This window comes from Epinephelus lanceolatus, chromosome 1 (assembly GCF_041903045.1).
Source record: "Epinephelus lanceolatus isolate andai-2023 chromosome 1, ASM4190304v1, whole genome shotgun sequence".
Taxonomy (NCBI): Eukaryota; Metazoa; Chordata; class Actinopteri; order Perciformes; family Serranidae; genus Epinephelus; species Epinephelus lanceolatus.
Window position 1 is genome coordinate 43,510,353 of NC_135734.1, and position 23,234 is coordinate 43,533,586.

General features: G+C 42.7%; 1 protein-coding gene across 1 annotated transcript; it reads right to left on the reverse strand.

Moving 5' to 3' along the window:
* Window positions 1-11,597: 11,597 nt before the first annotated feature.
* On the reverse strand, window positions 11,598-22,521 carry kctd6a (potassium channel tetramerization domain containing 6a). Its single transcript, XM_033626098.2, has 6 exons — window positions 22,387-22,521; window positions 19,549-19,641; window positions 17,658-17,827; window positions 15,300-15,552; window positions 12,269-12,427; window positions 11,598-11,993 (listed from the first exon to the last, which is right to left on the reverse strand). Exons 2-6 carry the CDS (start codon window positions 19,573-19,575, stop codon window positions 11,883-11,885), a joined length of 720 nt encoding a protein of 239 aa, XP_033481989.1. The 5' UTR covers window positions 19,576-19,641; window positions 22,387-22,521; the 3' UTR covers window positions 11,598-11,882.
* Window positions 22,522-23,234: the final 713 nt, after the last annotated feature.

Here is a 23,234-nt window from a genome sequence, read left to right on the forward strand (position 1 = left end):
TGTGTAGGATTTAGTGGCATCTTACGTTGAGGTTACAGAACTGAAACTTCTCTCCTATGCCAAGTGCGTAGATGAATACAGTGGCCAACATGAAAAATGCAAATTGCCCTATCTTGATTCAGTGTTTGATATGTCCTTCCTGGGCTACTGTAGAACAACATGGTGGACTCCATGGAAGAGGACCCATTCCATATGTAGATATAAATGGCTCATTCTAAGGTAATTTAAACAAAACAATTCTTATTTTCAGGTGATTACTAATGAAACAAAATTATCCTAAGCCCCGCCCCTTTGCCACGGTCTGTCAGGTGGTCAGAGGGAGCATGGAGCCCACACGGTTACTAACTGCACTCCCTAAAGACATATTTTCAAATTTTTGGAAAACAAAATAGTGATTCCAGAGAGAAGCAGACAGAGGGGTCTACAGTGTGTTTGAAGGATATATCCAGAATGTCAAACTGACTCAGCAGCAACAACAGGTTAAAAAGACAAAAATAGTTAAAAGCTAAAGCTGAACTATAGGCTCCATATCACAGTGTAAAAGTGAACCACCACATCACTGCTGATCGCCACACAAGACAATGAATATAAAGGGAAACTGGTGATTAATGGTGTTTGGCTTCACCCCCGTGTCACTGCCAACACCCAGACCTCCGCTGCCAGAGAGGCAGGGATCTCCAAGGGAAGTCAAACAATGTTCATCCGCGCACAATGCGATGACACACAGCTGGTTGAATATGAGCAAAGTTTCCCTGCTTCCCTTCACTGGTTCCTGTACAGCAGGGTTGGTCTTTTTTCACTGTTATAATCATTAAAAAGCAAAAGCAGCATGTGTATACATTCAGTAGGCTATATCTTCAGTAGCTAGCTAGCTAACCCTACACTTTTCAGGGTTTGATTTTAGCTTCGGACCAGGGAAGAAACGTATATCTTTAACCAACCTCTCCAGGTAACGAGTGTCATTAATACACAACGTGCCCCAGGCACAACATTTAGCACCAAATCCACAAAATCAGCCTGAAAATGAAGGGAATCTGAAACAATTGCATTGGAGTCAATGGAGCACAGCTGTGTTGTTGTCAGACCCTGTTCTGAGCCGTCCCGATGCTACATCATGATTGGCGTCCTGTCTGGGCTGGTAGACCCCAACTCCTATTAATCTTGAACTAAGTGCCTGTTCTTGTGCTGCCACAGTCCTGGTAGGATTTCTTGATGTCGGCCACCTAATAAAAAATAAAAAATATATAAATAATAATTTTTTTTGATGAATTGAAGCAAGAGGGGTGGGAATAATTTACCCTTCCCATTTAGTGAAGGGTCAATTATGAATTTTTGCCAAGAAAATCAAATTAGCTCCACCTTTACCAGCTGCAATATTAAAGTCATGTACACATTTATACAATTATATTCCTGTAATATTGTAACAGAGTATGCTTCACTGTTAATGTTGCTGCTTCAGACCCCGTGCCCACCAAAGTGGAACACCAGGCGCTCCTCAGGAAATGCCCAACTGAGAGCATTTCAGAGCTCTTTGAAGGCACAGCATTTTTTCAGCTGAGACGCTTTGGTTGCGCCTGGTTGCTATGATACAGAAAAGAAGTAAAAATGTCAGCTCTGGATGTAGCTAAGGGAGGGCGAGAGGAAGGACCCACCGGCCTATGTGGGTACATGAGAGGAAACATATATAGTATATTAACATATGTCTCTTCCATTGTTTTTGCTCAGCACTTGTATATTTAAGACATACAATGGTCTTAGTGGTATTAGTCCGTTCTCCACTGTTATTGGACAGCTGGGTAAAAAACATTGACTGTTTAAATAATGGACGTAGCTACCATGATTTCACCCATCGGTTCGTGGACAGCCATTTTGAAGCCTTAAGTTTGGCATTTGGCCATTTCCATCTTGTTTTTTGCAGTCAGAAGTGACCATATTTGGACAAGAAGTTGGAGCTGTTACGGGGTGAGGAGTGGATCTGACTCATAGACTGCAGCAAGGCTTTGCAGACAGCCTGTCACTCAAGGGGCCCACCCTTAAAAATGCATAACTTCAAACCTTGTTAAAATGTAAATGGGTGAATTAAATACAAATTCAGCCCCTGTATAGTTGTCATTAATGTTGAAATTAGCTATAGAGACCAAAATGTTTTTGTACCGGGCTGTAAACATGTTTATTTATGCTGTGAAGTTGGGCATTTTAACTTGGGGTCTATGGGGATTTACTCTGTCTTGGAGCCAGCCTCAAGTGGCCATTCGATCAACTACCATTTTTGGCCCTTCTCCATTGGCTTAATTTTTCAGCGTCAGAGGTTGCCCTTTGGTAAAAAAGTGACAGTGACAAGTGCAGCATTTAGCCAAAGTTTAACATTTCTCAACTCTCAACGCTCAGATAAAATAGCCTAACATGCAGCGCTCAGCGCAGAATAGACGCTGAGCACCTCATCATGCTGCTGCCGTTGGTAGCATAGTATAAATGCACGGTGCTCCCATTGCAAAGAATTAAAAACTATGCTGGCTTCAGGAAAAAAATGCTGTTCAAAGACAGTGGACCAGTTCAGATAGAAGACTGTTAAGTAAGGCACTGAAATTTCAAGGGAGCAATGAAGTAAATATGTTGTTGTCAGCTTAGACTATGGATGTATAAAGTTAACTGGATACAGCACTCAAGGTGTTCATTCCTATTAAAGTTGCTGAGTGGCAAGTGAAGCTAAAAAAGTTCAACTTCCAGGGTATAAAATTATCTGGATCTGCATAATGACGGCCATAAACCAAAAGTACCGGAGACTTCTGCCAGCCGAGCTGGCTAACTTCTGGTTTATCCCTTCACTAACTTGAATGGGGATTCATTGATTCAATTGCACAGCTCTTCTGGACTTTCTAAATGTTATCAGATCAAAGGGGTCATTCTGATAATGAAGTGAGTCATTTCACAGCGGCTGTTATGCTCAGAAAAACAACACGTAAGTCTATAGGACAACATTTTTTTGGGCCCCACAGCATCACATGACAGAAGTTGTGTAATTTCATGGCTTGGCCACTATGTGAGAGGGGTCTCACTTCATTACAAGAAACACCCACTCCACATCTTGTCATGTCTGCAGCCACAGCTAGACCTACTTGCACTATGTCTAAATGGCTAAGCACCAAGCCTAGCACCTTACCTGGGAGCTTGGAGTAGAGACTGTGAAGCCTGTCTGTCATCTCAGCTACCTATGACAGTGAGCCGCAGAAGATAGTACACCTGTAGTCGGCTGAGCGCTAAAGGACTGGAGGGGTTGTGTAGTGTAAGAAAGAATCCTTAATCAGGTAAAGGTGTTATACTGCATAAGTTGATTAAGAGTAAAAGTTCATATAACAATGTTTTATGTATAAGTTCCTATAAAACTGTTTGTTATGCATCCATGTGCGGCAAAAACACCTTTATACAAGCCTATGTATTCATAACACAAGGTTGTGTATTCACATACTGAGAGTGCACACATATACCACACCATGTACTGTCTAACAACAACACACACACATTTTAACGTTTGTATTGCATGACACACACTCTAAAGTTCACATTGCATGAAGGCACAGGGGATTTTGTAGAGAAAAATCCCAGGTTTCATATGTTTTTAAAAAATAAAGTGAAACCAGTTTCAAACCTAATGGTGGGAGAGTTTGGGGATTTCCAGGCCAAGGGATTACACCATCAGGTCATGTTTGGACAAGGGCCCAAGGGGCCTGCCACCAATAGATTCGAACTCAGGCGAAAAGGGCTAAAAAGAAAAAGACCTGCCACCTATAGGTTTGAACGCGGGTAGGAAGGACTAAAGGAAAAGGGTGGAGATTCTCTCAAATCTTCACCAGCATAAAAGGGAGAGCGCAGAAAGTGAAATTTCAGTCTTGCTCCGGAGCCTGACTCATGAGTTGTATGTGTTGAAGCTTGTGAACACATTAAACTCAATTGCACCAGATTCTATTGGTCTCCAGTGTCTCTCTGAATACCAGTCAGTCGAACCTAAGATACTAAACTGACACAGAGTGGACTATTTGAAGAGAAGAAGAGGACGAGGTCGGGAGCCTTCTGGCCCGATTCCAGGCACCGATTTTCGCTTCTTCAGTTGCTGGAGGCTAGCAAGCGGCTTGTACAGAGATTATAGCCCTTTCATGCTATTACAGCTGTGTTCTTTGAGTTAGCCCCTAATTGCTATCTGCTGCTTTTAAAATCTCTTGTGGTGGGTTGCACACATAATACGTTTTTAAAACTTCACACCTGTCCTGCCCATGGTCCTGTCCTGCTGCCTGTCCTGTTTATAGCCTGTGTCTTGGTCACAAATAAAGTTCCAGCAAAAACTTCCGTCTAACCATCTGATTACTGAGGGACATTACATGGCGTCAGAAGTAAAAGAAAATACATCACCATAAGGCTTTCTATGCTGCCTGCTATCTTGTCCACAATAAAATAACAGAGGGCTGCTGTGATCATTCCACGGTGACAATTTGCTGCTGGTTGATTATTTGAAATTCAGGCTAAAGACAATGGTTGCAGAGGTTAGCTTTGGTTGTTCTGCCCACCCTGAAAAATGAACATGCACCCCATGAGGAGGACGCAGTGGTTAAGATCACAGCTGTTGGGCTACCCTCAGTGTAGACTCACAAGTCAGTCTTTAGACGCTTTGCTTAACTAAAGACTGATGACTTTCTCCCTGATTTTGTGTTTAGATGGGCGGATACAATTTCAGAGTTTAAAAAAACTCCCTGCGTTGCAGAATCAATAGTAAATCTGCAGGGCAGACTGCAGGGCTGTGCTTGTAAACATAGTCCCACTAGAAACACGTGTAGCGGTACAAAATGGCTCAGCCGTGCTCGCAGAAAACGCCGTCAAAGTTAGTGGATGTGAGTCACGTTTGCGGCGACACATTCTCGCCAACTAAAAGAAACAAACATAATCTTTTACAAGGCCATGACTCATCCGTCCGGCCGGACTATAGAGGGAATCGCCCTATTGTTTACAAATACTTCCGGGTAGAAAACCAGCAGAGCTTTTAGCTCTCTCTCTCTCTCTATATATATATATCACATTTTTCACATCACTATATCACCGTTTAGACTAATTGGATGTTTGTAAAGTCTATAAACACGACTGAACAAACATTACTATATATATCCGCTGGAAAAAATATTTTCTTCACGGATGAGCACATGTTTGATAAAACAGAGTTAAATCTCTCTGCATCCATTTTCAAGCTCTCTGTGTCTTTGTTTCCTTGCGGATGAGAAAAGGGGGAGCGCACATTTCCGAGAAGGCGTGTCCTTTTCAAAAATGCAAGAGGCGTTGCTTTGTTGCCGGCCGTTTTCGCCGGTGTGTTAAACACACTTTAGAAAGGAGTGTCCCCAGACTATCAGAAGGCAGCGATCTCTGATTGTCTGGTGGAGAGACTACCCTCAATGAAGACTTCCAGGTAAGATGGTGAGGCTGGCTGGGAGGCATTTCTTCAGTTTAGTTTGAACTGTTAGTCCAGGCCTGCAAATGGTCCACTGACGATAAAGCCCTCCAGCTAGCCTGCTGCTGCCAAGCCCTGATGATAAGAGTGACTAATGCTTAAGTGGGACTGTTGAAGAGGAGGTTTGGACAATACTCAGCAGCTAGCCTGCTCTGCTCTGAGCTGTGCAGCCAACAGCAATAACCAAAGGAAACACTGAGAGATCTTGCCAACAACATCAAGGGACTGTTTCACTGCACCTACGCTCACATGCCCCCCGCCATGCAATTACCTCAAGACCATTTTCTGCAGGCGCTGTTGCCAACCAACATGCATCTCTCCAAGAGGCTTTGGAGCTGGCTTCAGAGAGAGATGCTGTGTGCTGGACCCCTGGGGGCTGCACTGTACAATTCACCAAAGGTGAGGGCTGCAAGTGGGACAGAGTTAGATACACCAACACCTGCCTGTGCGGAGAAACTGACGTAGTTGGTAAGGGCCATCATGCTGCAGAAGGAGCAGCACTCCAGGTAATGCCCATTGGTCTTCCAGGGGTATCGACAGCCTGGCCACCTGGTCTGGCAGTGCCCCAACACCCCTAAGAAACACGGGAATGGGGGCAGGTGCTGCATAGTTGCATCCTAACTGTGCGCAGGTGTCGATGCAGCACAGCAGGATCAGGTGGGGATGTTGCGACTGGCAGATAATGTGGACAGCCACCTGGAGTGGCCTGGTGAAATCTGATGGGGTGAAAAATAGGACAGCAGTTTCCCCCTCCATAGTGAGCCTTCAGACAGTCACTGGAGAGCAGGCTCCAATGGTGGGAGAGGGACCAGTGACTCTAGGGGTGTGGAAGAAGTGTAGGTTGTAAACCTGGAGGACTGTATACTGGGGCTGGGTGTCTTTGGAACATTTAAGTGTGCCACTAACACCAGTAGAGGAACATTCACTTTTGTGGATGAACATGTCATCCAGATGGCTAGATGACCAATCCAGCAGATCTGCACTGCGGCCCACACCATTGCACTGCAAGTAACCAGCAAGTAACCAACACAACAACTGCTGATGACTGTCGCTACTGTGAGAAAACAAAGACAGGGGGAGGGGGCAAACAGCTGGAAACCAAGGTAAAATGTGCAGGTGGGGGACCAGGGGGGCTGGCAGCAGGCTGTGGACTAACAGCTGTGGATGCGGTGGAGTGGGGGCGCAAACAGGAGGAAGACAGTAACATCAGTCCAACAACTCTCATGGGTGGCTTCACAGCACCGTCCTACACGGGAGGAAGACTGCATGTGCTCTCAAGCCCCAAAACCAATACAACCCACAAAAAGGGTTAGTTTAGCATGTGATGGCCACAAAAATTGCTCTCTCCTTATCCTTCCTGACTGATTCTTCTCTAGTTTTGTGTTCTCCTTGAGTCCTTGCCACTACTGGTAGCATGAGGTGGTACCTGCAGTCCAATCAGGTTGCACAGGTGGTCCAGCTCCTCCAGGATGACACATCCATACATGCGGTCACAAGAAGGTGTGCTGTGTCTCCCAGCACAGTCTCAAGAGCATGGAGGAGATACCAGGAGACCAGTCGTTACATGAGAAGAGCTGGACAGAGTCGTAGAATGGCATCAACCCAGCAGCAGGACCAGTATCTGCTCCTTTGTGTGAGGAGGAACAGAAGGAGCACTGCCAGAGCCCTATAAAATGACCTCCAGCAGACTACTGGTGTGCATGTTTCTGACCAAACTGTCAGAAACAGACTCCATGAGGGTGGCATGAAGGCCTGATGTCTATTAGTGGGACCTGTGCTCACAGCCCAGCACCATGCAGCCCAATTGGCATTTGCCAGAGAACACCAGAATTGGCAGGTCTGCCATCGGTGCCCCATTCTCTTCACAGATGAGGGCAGGTTCATACTGAGCACAAGTGACAGGCGTGAAAGAGTCCGGAGATGTCGTGGTGAACATAATGCTGTCTATAACATCATCCAGCATGACCAGTTCAGCTATGGGTCAGTGATGGTCTGGGGAGGCATATCCTTGGAGGGTTGCACAGACCTTCATGTCATAGCCAACGGTACCCTGACTGCTGTTAGGTACCAGGATGAAATCCTCAGAGCGACTGTCAGACCGTATGCTGGTGCAGTGGGCCTTGGCTTCCTCCTGGTGTAGGACCTCACTGATGCCCTGATCCAGGTCTGGGAGGAGATCCCCAGGACACCATCTGCCGACTGATCAGGAACATGCCCAGACATTGTCATAGGTGCATACAGACTACTGAGTCACATTATGAGTTGCTGTGATAAAATTCACAGTTGGAGTTGGATCAGCCTGTGATTTCAATGGTTTACTTTGATTTTTGGTGTGATTTCGAATCCAGCAGTCAGTGGGCTGATGACTTTGCTTTCCAGTGACCGTCATTTTGTTTTCAACAAAACCTACAATGTACACCAGTAAAGATGTTCAACTTGAATAATTTGTTCATCAAGTTCTGATGCATGATTTAAGTGTTCCCTTCATTTTTGAGGAGTGTAGATTTGAGAAAGGCACGTTTCAGTCATACATCTTAAATGTGAGGGTTTTCCATCACAAATGACTGCACAGCAGTATGAGACAGGACAGGGATAACTATCACTGTGACAATAATTTTATCCTCTGCCTCTACGTTAATGAGATTAGCTGTAGTAATGTGGTGTAATCTACCAGGAATGTGTGTTTATTATGTAACTGGTCACTGCAGTGGCTTGTGTTACTGCAAAAGTTGATGCTACTGCGTCTTTTTGCTCGAGACTCGCTGTGAGGATCCCTGCTGTGTTAACACAGTGATTCCATTCAAGTGAATGAGGGGGCTGATATTGTTGTGAATGTGGGAGTGTCACAGTGGCACCCCCATGAGGCAGATATTTCAATGGCTTTAAGTTTGTAAGCATAACCACCAACCGCTGTGCTTGTATATCTCCAGATCTGGATCAGGCCCAAGCATAATTCAACTTTTGTAAGTTAAAAAAGTAAGCCCATTTGCACATTTGCAAAGTTTGTTTATGGCTTTAGACAACAAGCTGTTAAAAATGACACCAAGGTGACACTGCTGCATCACAATACACTTCCTCCTGATTCAGTTTAAAGCTGATACAGAGGTTCTGGTAATAAGGTAAAGGGAAGAGGAGGTTGAGCTTGGCCGATCAGATATGAGCAAGATCACTTTGTCAGTAGATTCATTTGTAATATGAAATCACAGCATGATGAATTCATGAGGAAACTCACATGCCTCTGGTGGACAAAGAATCCAAAAACAGGGAACTGACCTAAAAGTGAAACTTATCTATGGATATATGATATGACTTGGATGAGATTGCACAAGTTCAGTGGGAGTTTGTATACACGTGCTGATATAGTTTTTCTGTTGTTAAATCGGGATCCCTCTTACTTCAATTCTCGAAAATGTTATCAATTTTTGAACTCCTCCTTCACCAGAGAATCCAAAAATGAAGAAGTGGTCGACATCAAGAAAACCTACCAGGATTGTGGCAGCACAAGAACAGACACTTAAGCCCCTTTTACACTGCCAGATTTTCCGCCAATGTTGGGCCGATTTGCTGGCCAGCTTCGAGCATTTATACACACAGAGCCGGATTGGCGAGTTGATCCGAGGCACCCAATTTTTCCGCCTCGTAGGGTAGTCATATTGGCAGAACCCTTTTTCGTTTAAACAGACCGAGGCGGCCTTCTGCAACGGGAGGGGCTGTTGAAGACTCGTGTGAGGAGCTGTTGATGACGCTGCACGTGCGAGCCACTGGCAGTGGATAAACAGGAAACAGCTGATAGCAGGAATTAGCAGCTAGTAGCAAGAGGGAAACACAAACCTGACAGACACTGTAAAGATGAGCAACTGGGGACGGTGAAGAACGGGCTGATTTACGAGAGAATCGCCATCTGACTAGTCGCGGCTTCCCTCCCACGTCACTGTTTACGTCACATGCTGAGCTACATGTTGTGTTACTTGCTCACACCCCCCATTGCCCCTGAAAAAGGCACATTCTGTATAAACAAAAGTAGGTAGGCACCAATTTTCCGCCCTCCCCGATTTTGTTTTTATACTGCTAATGCTGAAAAAAGACTGACTGGGCTTTCCTGCAAATTTGCACAATTCCTATCTAAAAAGGGCTTTAGTAATGGATCAATAGAAGTGGGGGTCTACCAGCCCAGACAGGACCCCAGGTGCAGGCTGTGCAAAGATGCTCCTGAAACAGTTCAGCATATAATGCGATATATTCATGACAAAGAGTGGCTATGGATACAGGTTCCGAAGTGGAGCACCATCAAGCTGTATGCCAGGAATAAGTGAGACATCAACTCACTGATCCACCTCACCAGGATCTATAACAACATCAGAATGTCATTCAGTTAGATTAGTGTGGTTGGATGGTGTCAAAGAGAGGGAAGGTGATCAGAACCGAGAGGGTTAAACTACCAGAAGGCAGCATTGCAGATGTTCAGGATACCTACAAATACCTTGGGGTCACGCAGGCAAATAGGAACCATTAGGAGGCCACAAGGAAGTCAGCCACAGCCAAATGCCTGCACAGAGTAGGCAGGTCCTGAAAAGTCGGCTGAATGGAAAGAACAAGGTCTGAGCCATTAACACGTACGCCCTACCAGTCGTCAGACACCACATTGGTATAATAAGCTGGCCAAGGGAAGGAGGCCACTGATATCAAGTCAAGGAAGCTTCTCACAATGCATGGAGGGTTTCATCCCAAGTCCAGAGCCTTGAAACTGTACACTAAGTGGAACGAGGCAGGCCAAGGACTGGTGAGCTTTAGAGCCACTGTCCAGGACGAAACAACCAAGATCCAGGAATACATCAGGAAGATGCCCCCCCTTTGTTCAGCACAAAGTAGTAGGGTGTAAGATGCAGGCAGGAACAGCCTACATGGAACGTCATAACCAAGTGGCTGGCACAGTGAACAGGACAATCTGCATTGAGTATGGGCTGGAAGTCCCAAGGTCAGAATGGAAGACACCTCCTAAGGTGGCAGAGAATGACCGAGCCAAGATCCTGTGGGACTTCAAAATCCAGACTAACAAACTAGTGATGGCTAACCAACCGGACATCGTGCTGATGGACAAACAACAGAAGAAGGCAGTGGTGATAGATGTAGTGATCCCAAGTAAAGGCAACAGTGGTACCAGTTGTAATCAAAGCACTGGGGGCTGTGACCCACAAACTGGGAGAGTGGCTCCAGCAGATTCCAGGTACAACATCTGAGGTCCCTGTCCAGAAGAGTTGAGAGGGGGATTTTTTAAAATATAAAAAGTGTGTGTGGATGTGTGTGTACCCAGGTAGCCAAAATGATTTGTCCCCGAATAGGCCTGAACTCGGCATGTCGGGTTAAATTAGCCGGGCCGCGTCCAGTTGCCCAACTTGACAAGACAAGGCTTGAATGATGCCCCAGAATTGGGCCAAATCAGTTGGCCCAACTCCGGCTGCCAACACTGCCATCACTGGGCCGATATAAAAAATGACCTTGCCAAACATTGGAAATGTTGGTAGAAAAGGGGCTAATTTGTTAAGATATGTCTGGCAGCATGTCTTGGGGGATGATGAAAGTGAGCTAACGTTAGCTTTACACAAACCATGTAGACTACCACTTGTCATCATCGCCACCACAGAAGGCCCGTCTCTCAATTCATCCATTTTGACAACGGGGAAAAAACGGTAAGGACAAGGGCAGCTTTTCTGCTCTGAGCTCAACTTAAGACATGAGGCTCATGGAGCAAAAAAACATGAGGCACTCAGCAGTGCACAAGCAGCAAGCAAAACATTTATTCCTCTTAACAATAATTACAAAAAGCTGCTCCAGGTTGCTAAAATGCTTTGTCTGATCAGTGCCTCAGGATCCAAAAAACGTTTCTCCTGCCAGACTACAGGTGTAAGTTCTTTAATAGAACAAATACAGCAAGGAAAGACTCATATGTCAACGCTCATACAGTATGGGCACCTGGCTATTGTTTTAAGACGGACTTAAATAAATGTGAACCTGTCTTCTAAATTTGTCTAATATCAGTCCGTTTCTGTGAGAAAAGGTGAACAAAGTGAGAACTGTGGGTGAATTAAAAAAAATTACTTGAGATTATAGATTATAGTTTTCCAGATTGTTTTATTTACGATTAATATGATTTCCCAGCCATCGATGTTCAACAGATTTTTGATACTGCTGATATGCCAGATATATGTAGCTATCATGCACTATGTGGCCAAAAGTATGTGGACATACTTTTACCTTAAAACTGCAGCTATTTGCGGTAGTTGAACATGTGATTCTAAAACGTCTCATGATAATCGAAAACAACATACGTCATACAAAACATTAACATATAACAACAAAGACTCTCAGTCAGTAAGTCCATCCATCAGTTCATCCGTCAGTCATCAACTTTGTGAGCTCTTCGGCAGAACGTCCAGTGATGTTCCACTGTGTTCTCATTGGCCCGTTCGCTCATGTGGTGAACACGCGTGTTGCGTATTGTGAAACCCTGAAAAATACGGAGATGGGCAAACTGAGTCATATCACCACATAAGTTATAATTTTGCTATTAGCCATATTTTAAATGGGCTATGTTGTACAACCACACACGTACATGATGAATCTCAACAAATGAAACACAGGCTAAGAAAAATGAGCTAGCAGTGACAAGCTATGATGTAATTTCTTGGTGATGATGTCAAAAGTTAAGGTACTCCAACTGATCTACACAGTGTTTTCTATCAAAAAGTTAATTTCTCCACAGATCGGATAAGACCAACATACCGCTTTGGAGATGAAGTCGAGCAGATGGACACGCAGGCTGACTTCCTGTTGGTGGTCACATGGTCCGAAGGTGAAGGACACCTGGTAGTCTCTGGTGTCCATCATGTGTTTGTTCCACTTTGTGAAACTGGCGGAGATGGACTCCAACATTGCATGGACCTAAAAAAAAAAAAGTCATGTAATTATACATTTTTTGTACTAAGTTCTCCCTTATAAAGAAGGATTGCCTGCAATTTGCCATATCAAATTGTTATAATCGCTGATTTGTATGCCTCTGCGCAATAGATACGTTTCTCTGACAGTTTATATCCATGTCTAGAGTAGATCTATACAATCAGCACAGTCTCAAGGTGGACACCGAAAATTAGTGTCACCAATTCATTATCTGACCAAATGTCACCCCTTCTGTTCCTGAGATATGACGTTGAGTAATGAGTGAAAGTGTTTTATGCAGAACATTATGATGATGATGATGATGTCACAGTGAAGTTGACCTTTGACCTTTTGGATATAAAATATCATCACTTCATTATTTTATCCTATTAAACATTTATGTGAAGTTTTGTCATAATTAGCATATGAATTCTTGAGTTACAGCCTAAAACATATTTTGTGAGGTCACACTGAACCTTGACCTTTAGCCACAAAATTCTAATCCATTTAGTCTTCAGTCCAAGTGAACGTTTGTGCCACATTTAAAATAATTCCCTTAAGGTGTTCTTGAGATCTCGCATTCATGTGAATGAGATAGATGTAAGGTCATACTGACCTTGACCTTTGACCACTAAAATCAAATCAGTTTGTTGTTGAGTCCAAGTGAACGTTTGTGCCAAATTTGAAGAAATACCCTCAAGCTGTACTTATCACGTTCACAAGAATGAGATGGATGCAAGGTCACAGCGACTTTGACCTTTGATCCTTGACCACTAAATTATAATCAGTTCATCCTCGAGTCTAGCTGCTAGCTGACACAAACAGCCCCTCCTCCCTCAACCAGTTACCTTATGTACTTATGTTACCTGCACACAGGAAGTCAGGCAGAGGGAGCAGGACAGAGGACAGGAGGCCAGAGGACAGGAGGAATGACTCACAGTGACTAAGAAATACCAAACTTCACTCAGTAGGTCAGGAATGTTATTTATGTAGTGACTTTCTGCTGTAAAAATTACTGTTGCTGCTCTAGAAACAACATAAGTCATACTTAAAATATTAAATAATCCTGTTCTCAATTTATTTTTTCTTAATAAATTTTCTAAATAGCAATTATTTAGAAATGAAGAGAACTGATACAGATATCGATAAAGTACAGAATCAATAAGGAGTATTGATAAAATCTTAACAATACCCAGGCCTTCATGTAACTAGTAACATGTAAGTAACTAGTAATATGAAACTAAATTACAAATAAATGTAACTGTAACCAGTTACTTTTACTGAGTAAAACAAATTACAGTTACTAATCAAAATGTTGGTGATTACAAAGAGGTTACATTCAAATATATTTTAAAAAGTTCATATGTAGAATAAAACAGATATTTTGTTGCTTTTCTTTTGTCATAGCCTGTTCCTGTGCATTTTTCAGCTCTACTATCATTTGTTAGAAAAGTAATCAAAAAGTAATCAAATGTAATAAGTTACATTATTTTGATGAGTGATATATAGTAGCATGGGGCTCCAAGAGTGACTGAGCACAGCTCTGTCTGGGCCTGGACAGACCTGTGAAATCTCAAAGTGATGCTAAAGGACAAACGTGTGACGGAGGGCCCAGTTTACGATCTGAGGGCTTCACAATAACCTGATAGCTGCTGATACTTCCACATTCCACAGACACACACTGCAGCAATCAACACACTGATCCTGAAACAAAGTACAAAAGGGACTGATGATTTTTACATTTAGAGCGGACTGTGTGTTAATTAATCCATGGACTTATTCAAGGGATATGAAACAACAGGATCCTGTCTCTAACAAACTTCATGGGGCACGTGTAGAGGTGCGAGTGTTTAACAAAAGCACTGCCCCTCCCCCTCCTCTGCATTCCTCAGAGAAGAAGTTAAGAAGGAGTGTGTGTGTGTGTGTGTGTGTGTGTCACAAGCAACACAGCGACTGTAAAAATTTAATTGCTTTTAATTTCTGTGCAAACATATATACACACATAGCTCTGTTCATATATATTCACTCACCAGCCACTTCATTAGATACACTTGTTCAACTGCTTGTTGTGACAAATATCTAACAAGCCAATCACATGGCGGCAACTCAATGCATTTAAACCTCTGGATATATCTGATTTAAGTATTTTGGAAATTGCTTATTTTCTGGGATTTTCAACCACAACCCTCTGAAAAAGAGATAACATCTAGTGAGCTGCAGTTCTCCAGACGAACTACCTTGTTGATGGCAAAGGTCAGAGGAGAATGGTCGGACTGGTTTGAGCTGCTAAAAAGACAAGAACTCAACTAACCACTCGTAACTGAGGTATGCAGAAAAGCATCTCTGAATGCACAACATGTCGAACGTCTAAGATGGGCTACAGCTGCAGAAGACCACATCAGGTGCAATTGCTGTCAGCTTCAAACAGGGAACTGAGGCTACCGTGGGCATGTGCTCACCAATGATTACACAATCATTTATGGTTCCCAACTGGTGCAGCCATGGGGTCCAGATTTCTCTTTAATTATTAGTTCGAGGTCCGCACAGTTTAATAAATTCAGTGTCATACTTATGTTTGACCATGTCTTTGACCTAGTCTGCTGTCTCTGTCAAGAAGCTGTCGTTTAGTCACTCACTCTGCAGAAAACGACACGTCATCATAAAAGCTATGTACTGGAAATTTACTGTACTTAAAATTAAGTGTGCTTTTTTTTTTTTTTTTTTTAAACTTGACACATTTGTGACTCACTTACAGTCCATTCAGAATGGGCCTGCGACCCACTTTTGGACCGCAATCCACCAGTTGGGAACCACTGATTTATATTACAATATATATATACAGTATCTATCCACACTAACCAGAGCAGTTCCCACTGACCTTGGTGGTGATGGTGAGCTGGGTGATGATGACTGCGACAGGGTTGGAGTACTTGGACAGCTTCCTGGTGCTGGACAGCTCCACCACCTCCTCGTAGGTGTCAGTAGGATAGGGCAGCAGGGGTTTGGGGTCTCCAAGGCACTGTATCAGGGGCTCGATCTGATAGAAGTCAGCCTCCTTCCTGAGCAGCTCAGTCTCCTTGAAGTCGCACGGCAGCGTCAGCTCCGACGTCCGCAGGAAGTTGAGGATGTAGCTGAAACAGCAAAAACAGAAACAAGATCAATTCAGACTGCTGAGCTGATGATTCTGTTAAGACTCTAAGCTGTCAGTTAAAGTCAGGGCGGGAGGGAAGAGAGCTGCCGTATGACTTCAGAGTGAGAAAAGTTTATTCCAGTTTTTCTGACATTTGTGTTTCGTCTTTATTCTCAAAATGTCACCTCTCTCTTATAAAGGACAGGGCTTGTTTTATTCTATATTTTTCTTAGGTTGTACAAATCCCATGAAAGACCAAAAGCAACAATGCTGTAGTCCGTCTCTCAGTACTATCTGACTTCACTACCCCGTCTGTATCTCTCAGTCCCAAGGTCACTGATTCCCACTGAAGATGTTAATCTTTAAAAACATCTCACAAATATGCAGTTTAGAAAGGTTCAGTAATTCCCTAAAACACTGTAGTGTTTACCAAACATAACTCAAACAGGATGAAATAGTGCATCTGTGGGGGGCTATTTTCAGTGGTGGATTAATCCACATTTAGTGCTCCAGTGAGTATTTGGGGAAACAGGATGTTGTGTGTGGGACTGAGTCAAAATATGCTACATTGTGTGTGTTCATGGTAGGCTTGGGTGGTGTGATTTTCAATCCCATCAAAAATATAGATGCTCTTATTTCTATTAAACTGATACTGAGATGCTGTATTGAAGCGATGTATTGCAGTGCACAACATACGCCACGAGAGGTCACTCTCTACTGGTGGAACAGGCAACTAAGCTGAGAGAGACGGCAACTGTAGCCCTTTTTATACAGAGATCGAGCTATTGGACAACAAAGTCTCTTCTTTATGCCACCTTTGCATTTTTACACAAAACCAAATAAGGATGACATCATTTTGCTTCTGTGTGTGATTATAGAAGGCACCCCAGGATTGCAGAATCAAGAAGAGTGACGGGCGTGACATGTAACACCGCAGTGTCGGCCTCTAGTGTAACAGAAAACTTTATAAACAATAACAATGGCAAAACATGGCAAAAACAATCATTTACCGTCCTTGTTATATGGCGGCTGATGTTGTTCTCTGCTTGGAGGGTAAGGAACTCCCGAAGGTCATTGTTTCCCAATCTGGGGACATTTAAGGTGGCTGTTCTTTGAATTAGCTGCTAACTGCTAACAGCTACTTTTTAAAATCTCCTGTGGTGAGTCGCACACAAACCATCACATCTGTCCTGCCCATTGTCCTGTCCTGATGGATGTTCTGTTAATACAGACACTGTTTTGGCACTGTTGCTACCTCTGTGGTGGCTTAAAGACGAGACCACTCTGTCTACCTGTTTTGTGATTGTACCTTATATACACCGTGGCGAGGCGGCCTTGGACAGGCAGTGTAAAAGGGCCTACAGTGTTTGACAAACACACTGATAATCACTGTAACGTGTACAGCTTCATTATAGTGTATTGTTTTCCCAATTTGCAGACATTTACGGCTGCTGTTCTTCTTCGAGTTAGCTGCTAACTCCTAACAGCTACTTTTAAAATCTCTCATGGTGGGTTGCAAACATAACACTCTGTCAAAACTTCACACCTGTCCCGCTGGCTGTCCTGTTTATACAAACACAGTTTCTGCGCTATTAAAACCTCTCTTGGCGGATTAAACAGAAGACCACTCTGTCCCCGCATTCTATGATTGTATCTTATATAGAGCATGAAGAGGTAGCATATTCCCGCCTTCAACAGGCAGTGTACAAGGGACTTGTGAATGTTGGGGATAATGTTACAGGACTAGTAAAAAAAGAACAATTCCTCTGCTCCTGTTTTGGAGTATTGCCACAAATAACTTTATTCTTAGACTTCTTTCAAATACAAAAGCAGTTTCTTAGCCATGTGATTTTATTCAACAATGGTAGCACTCTATGGCACAGAGGAAGATGCAGTGCTTTTTAGTAGATACATTCATTGTTGGTTTGGTCTTCACACTGGATTGAGGAAGAGGTTTCATTATGCAACATTTTGCACGTCACAAACTTACTATCACAAAGATAATCAGAATAGAATAGGTACTTAAACTAAACTAAATAACATGTGATTCATTTGATCAACTAGTGGCAGATTTTACTACATGGACACGCAGTCATGCACACTTACCGAAACAGCGGGCCGTCACGGTCGATGAAGTAGTTACCGTGTGCGTCTTTGACGGTGGGGAGGTCTCCTCGAAACATGGCTCCCAGCATGGAGTCTGGGTAGCGCTGCAGCGTAGACAGCGACGTGCTGTATATGCAGCCGCCCACATTCAGAGTCACTGGCTCCCCCATCTGGATAGAGAAGAAACAGGAGTCAGAGACGACACTGAAGGCATGGGTTGTGAAATCAAACTTATCTAGTTGACCTCTGGAGCACACACCTGACACCTTTTATCCTCATTGTAATGTGTAAAATAAATAAAACCAAATCTGATATCATACACAACACTGCCTCTGTTTTTATCTGAATATATTTACATCTCAACCAGTGCAGCACATTTTCAAGTAGGCATTACTTTAAATGAATCCACCACATATTTGAAATCAAAACTGTGAATATCTTGACTAATGCCTGGTTCACACTACACAACATTTTGTCTGTCTCGACAGTCACTATGTCAGATCAGGCGATTGTGGAGTCATGAAATCATGCCATGACTTGGTCAACAGACCACATGTTGGTTTGCCTTCAATCGTCCTTGGTCGTCTTTCATGACGTGTGTGATGTCATCATTATTCTTGTCCCATTTTATTATTATGACTATTATTTCAGTCACTGTGTCTCTTCATGTGTCAGCCAAAATGTTACTGTAGTAACGTAAAAAGTGCCACCAGATGGCAGGAGCTACATCTGAAGTACCATATGCAAACTTTGCAAGTCACTGAATACTCCACAACAAGTTCCTGTAAATGTGTCACAATAAAAGTCCGTTTAGAAAATAAAGAGATTCTCTCAACCAAAATTATAAGGGACTTTTAATGCACAACAGATACAGGAAGTGTTGAGTTTGAAATGACGGCGCGATGGATTAACTTTATCAAGGCAAACGGGAGCAGATTAAATGTAAAAATATGATAAAAATACAGAGGGAATAAGAATATAGGCCGGTTTATAATGTAGTCTGTTTCATATGAAGGTGGTAGCCTCTGCAGTTGTGGTGAGTAAAATTCCTGCCACTATTTTTGAATTTTATTCCTGTATATCCTCCATTATGAAGAAATAACTTTCTTTGCTAGCTTGATGCTAATGGCAGTACTCACCAGGTTGGTAAAGTGCCTCTGCTGTTTCATGCCATCATTTTTTCCTTTTTCACTCTACTCCCAGAGAAAATATCAAAAACTCTGGGGTTTTGTTGCCACACAGTTGTCTACAGCAGCAGATCGCTCTGTGTTTCTAATAGCCAAAGTGACAGCTGGAAACATGCTAGACTTTTTGTTGGGACGTTGCGAGGCATCCCAGATGCTGCGTCGGTTGTCATCCACTATGACACACTACACCAGATGAGAAAATGGACTATCGCATACAACACTCATTGTCATTCACAATCCAAGCCGACACTGTACGACGCTGTGTCGGGCAATAATCAAACTGATATTGTGTAGTGTGAACCCACCATAAAGAAATTCTGAAAACTAGATGCATTTCATAGCGTAAATCTTAAACATTAAAACAAAATGCTTAACCAGAGCCATTAAAACTGAACAATCCAATAACGATACACTGCACTGTCACTGGAGCCAAAACTGACCTCATCAAGCAGACTGGGTTTCAACGCTCAAACAACTATTTGAAGGTCCTTGCAAAGATGACAGCCATACACACACACACACACACACACACACACACAGCAGCAGCACAAAAGCATGTGCCATCATTCAAATGTCAGACATAGTCCAACTGGCCAAAGGCTGAACTGCCAGGAATCAGGACAGTTCACACAGAAAAATGTCTGCAGCAGAAACAAACACACACAGACACACACAGACACACAGACACACACACACACACACACCATGTGACCCAGATCTCCATTCTCCATCTGCAGCCCTGCGCTGGCTTTTTTCTCTTCAGGTCAGACTGTTGAGACGATCATTTCCACCAACACCTGCAACAAGAGGACGGACAGCTTGTGAGATGGTTGCCATGGAGATTAGCAGCCAGCTGATGCTGCGTTGCCATGGTCCAGACATCATCTGGCTGATTAGTCTTGTGTCCCTGATGTGACTGCCAGCCAGTGTGAAACAGGAGGAGGAGCTGTGGACCCCACACAGCATTTTAATGAGCTGTGATTGAATCGTACATCACAAATCTGACTCGGCTGAGGTTAACGGTGTTGGGAATCTCTAGGTACAGCTCTTAATTTTCATTTTAATTCATCATGCTGCAAATTGAATACAAAAGATTCTCAATTCACTGACTTTTTAAGAAAGGATCAAAATTCATGCAGCAGAAGCAGAGACATTTTTACTGCATGCAGCCTTCCTCATGAAAACCAGGCCCCATGATAGTCACTCAGTCTTGCAGCAATTCTTTTCCCAGTGGCCACTCATGGTATTGCAGCAAAAAAAAAAATCCCCCACCACAGCCCAGGGAGCATTTTCCCCATAGACCACCACTGTAAAAGAGACATCCGTAAAAACGTTGACAGGACACCGTGAACTGCAGATAAGGTCAACTATGAATATTTCTATTCTTTATATTTGTAAAAGTTTCCTCAAGCTAAGAAAAGTTAAAATTTTTAAAATCTGTGACATCATTACAATATCAAGTCTATGAGTCGTGCAGGACCTCACAAGTGGGGCAAGCAGGAAAAACATTTCTGCGTACATATGATTAGGCGCCATCTTGGCGACCGGTATCTAGTTATTATTAACTTATTATACTTCCATCCATTCATTCATTCATTTCCATCTGCTTTATCCGGGGCCGGGTCATGGGGGCAGCAGGCCAAGCAAAGCACCCCGAACGTCCCTCACCCCAGCAATGCTTTCCAGCTCCTCCTGGGGGACCCCGAGGTGTTCCCAGGCCAGATGAGATATGTAATCCCTCAAGCATGTTCTGGGTCTGCCCCGAGGCTTCCTACCAGTGGGACATGCCTGGAACACCTCCAACGGGAGGCGCTCCGGAGGAATCCTGATCAAATGCCTGAACCGCCTAAACTGACCCTTTTCGACGTGAAGGAGCAGCGGCTCTACTCCGAGTGTCCTCCGGATGTCTGAGCTCCTTACCCTATCTCTAAGGCTGAGCCCAGCCACCCCTCTGAGGAAACTCATTTCAGCTGCTTGTATCTGCGACCTCATTCTTTCAGTCACTACCCAGAGCTCATGACCATAGGTGAGGGTTGGGACATAAATGGATCAGTAAGTGACATCACTCGAGGCAATTTATCAGTTTTTAAAAAGCTCTCTCTGAAGTTGAAAAAGGCTTTGCACAATTTTTTTTTTTTTTTTTTTTTACATATGCAGTGGCCCTCCCGCAGACCTGTGCACAGATTTTCAAACATAAAATCAATGGAGTTTCCCTTTAAATAATCCTCAACATAATAACATTTGTTACCTCTTGGTCTCATTAACTGTTGTCTTTATCTATGGAGGAGCTATAATCAATATTTTTAAAATAACAACCAACAAAGAATTATCACCCTAGTCTGCTTTAGAGCTTTATAGCCTCTTTCAGCTATAAATCACAGCTACATTGTTTTTTGGTTTTCCAGCTTGCAGCTTCGCAGTTTTGAGCCGGTCTCACTGCTCTCATCGACAGCAGCTGTTTTCAATCTATAAACTAGTATATTAAAAAATCTGATTGAGGAATTTTGTGTATTGATGCTGAATAAAGAAGTGTTTAAATTCAATCCTAGAATCATGTGATCACATGTACAAATGATGCATGAGCTAACTGGTTATAGCATTTGGGGTGCACTCAGACATGAACAAATGAAGGCAGAATAAAAAGCAGACCTGCAGGTACCTTTACAATAAAGGGTAACATGGTAAAGTCTATGGAACTGATGGTTGCAAAACATTAACTCTATCACAGCTGAAGACATTATTATATCAGACATGTGGACTTGTAAGCAGAAGAGCTCGATCCATTCTGACAAATGGATAAATTAAATCAGATAAATGCTTGCAGCAATTAAAACCTCATAAATTCAATTTAAAAACTATTTAATGACTACAAAGGCCTAATATTTCTGAAAATGAATTTGATACTGTTTAAGGTCCTGCAGACACGCTGAGGAAAGCAAGCCCTTTGTATTTTAAAACTGTTTTATGCATGAGGTTCACAGTAAACACTCTGGGTTATGATCCAGCTAAATGTCAATAACTCTGACCTTTTGCAGGTTGTTGCTATGACAACGGTTCCAGATATAGTTAAGGCAGTTTCAGGGAACCAAAAAATCCAGACTCATGTCAAAGAGCACATTATAACAACATGTAATAATCATGATAACTCTGATATCCAGGTATGAATAACGGAGCGCAGTGTGTTGGTCCACCTGTACAATCCAAACACAGCTGTTGTTGACTCTGAGTCAGATTATTTAAATGTGGTCATTTCAGATGCTGCGGTTTGGTGATGCTTAACTGGACTGCGTCATATTGTAAAATGTTTTTACTGTTTGTCCACATAATATTAATACATGGGGTATGACGTTAGAAACACCTGGAGGCGATGATAACCTGAGATAATTATCTTAACACTGCTTTCTCTCTCCGTCTGAATGAAGCTAACGTCGCTGCGGTTAACGGCAGTTAGCTCGTTAGCTACTTAGCATTATGATGTGTTTACAAAGAAGACGTCACTTTAACAGAGTGAATTACATTTTAAAATGTCAGTCCGGTCTTACCTACAGCGGCTCCATCACTACTGCTTCAACACGACACGCAGGTGGAGGTAAACGCTCCTAACTGGCTAACACACTCATTTACATTCATCAGTTACAGCTCTGTCAGGTCAGACAGTGAATGTCGCGAGATTTCCGGTATAACCTTTCAAAATAAGACCGAGAAGTTTTGGTTTTTTTGTTGCCAAATATAATCATATTTCATCCTCAATAAAAGAAATACAGTTTTATTTAATCTGTCCTGAGAAATAATGTTTTTGTTAATATATATTTTTCTTAATTTTATATTTATGAAGCCACATTATTAAATTCGTTGAGAGTATTCGTACTTTGGATTGTTTAAGATAAGGGACTGTTCTTTACTTAACAGAGGAGGAGGTGGCTGAGGTGTAACTTTTTTTATTTTTTTTTTTTTTACCCTTCCTGAAGATACAAATATCTTTCTTTGAGCCTCCCTAAGTGACTGGGGGAAATACATGACCCTCCCTCAACCATATAGTTATTACATTTTAAAACTTAGAGACAAAACTAAGACAAAATCCTGGAATTTCAAGAAGCCCTGGGTTTTAACTCTCAACATGCATGCTGGTAAGTTTGTGCCAACGGCTTATTTTTGACAAAATTTTAAATGAGACACGTTGAATAAAGTGATTTTGATTAACTATTACTATTAAAAGCTTAGATTTTTTTTCTGAAGAAAGCTTCCTCACACATGATGTATTCTGGCTATGGTAAATGGTATAATTTTGACAGTTTTTAAAGAAAAAAAATACAAAATGAAGCCATTAAAAGTTGTATACCCCTCCCCTTAGTCAAAATAAAAAACATAAGTCGCTATTCTGTGCTGAAAA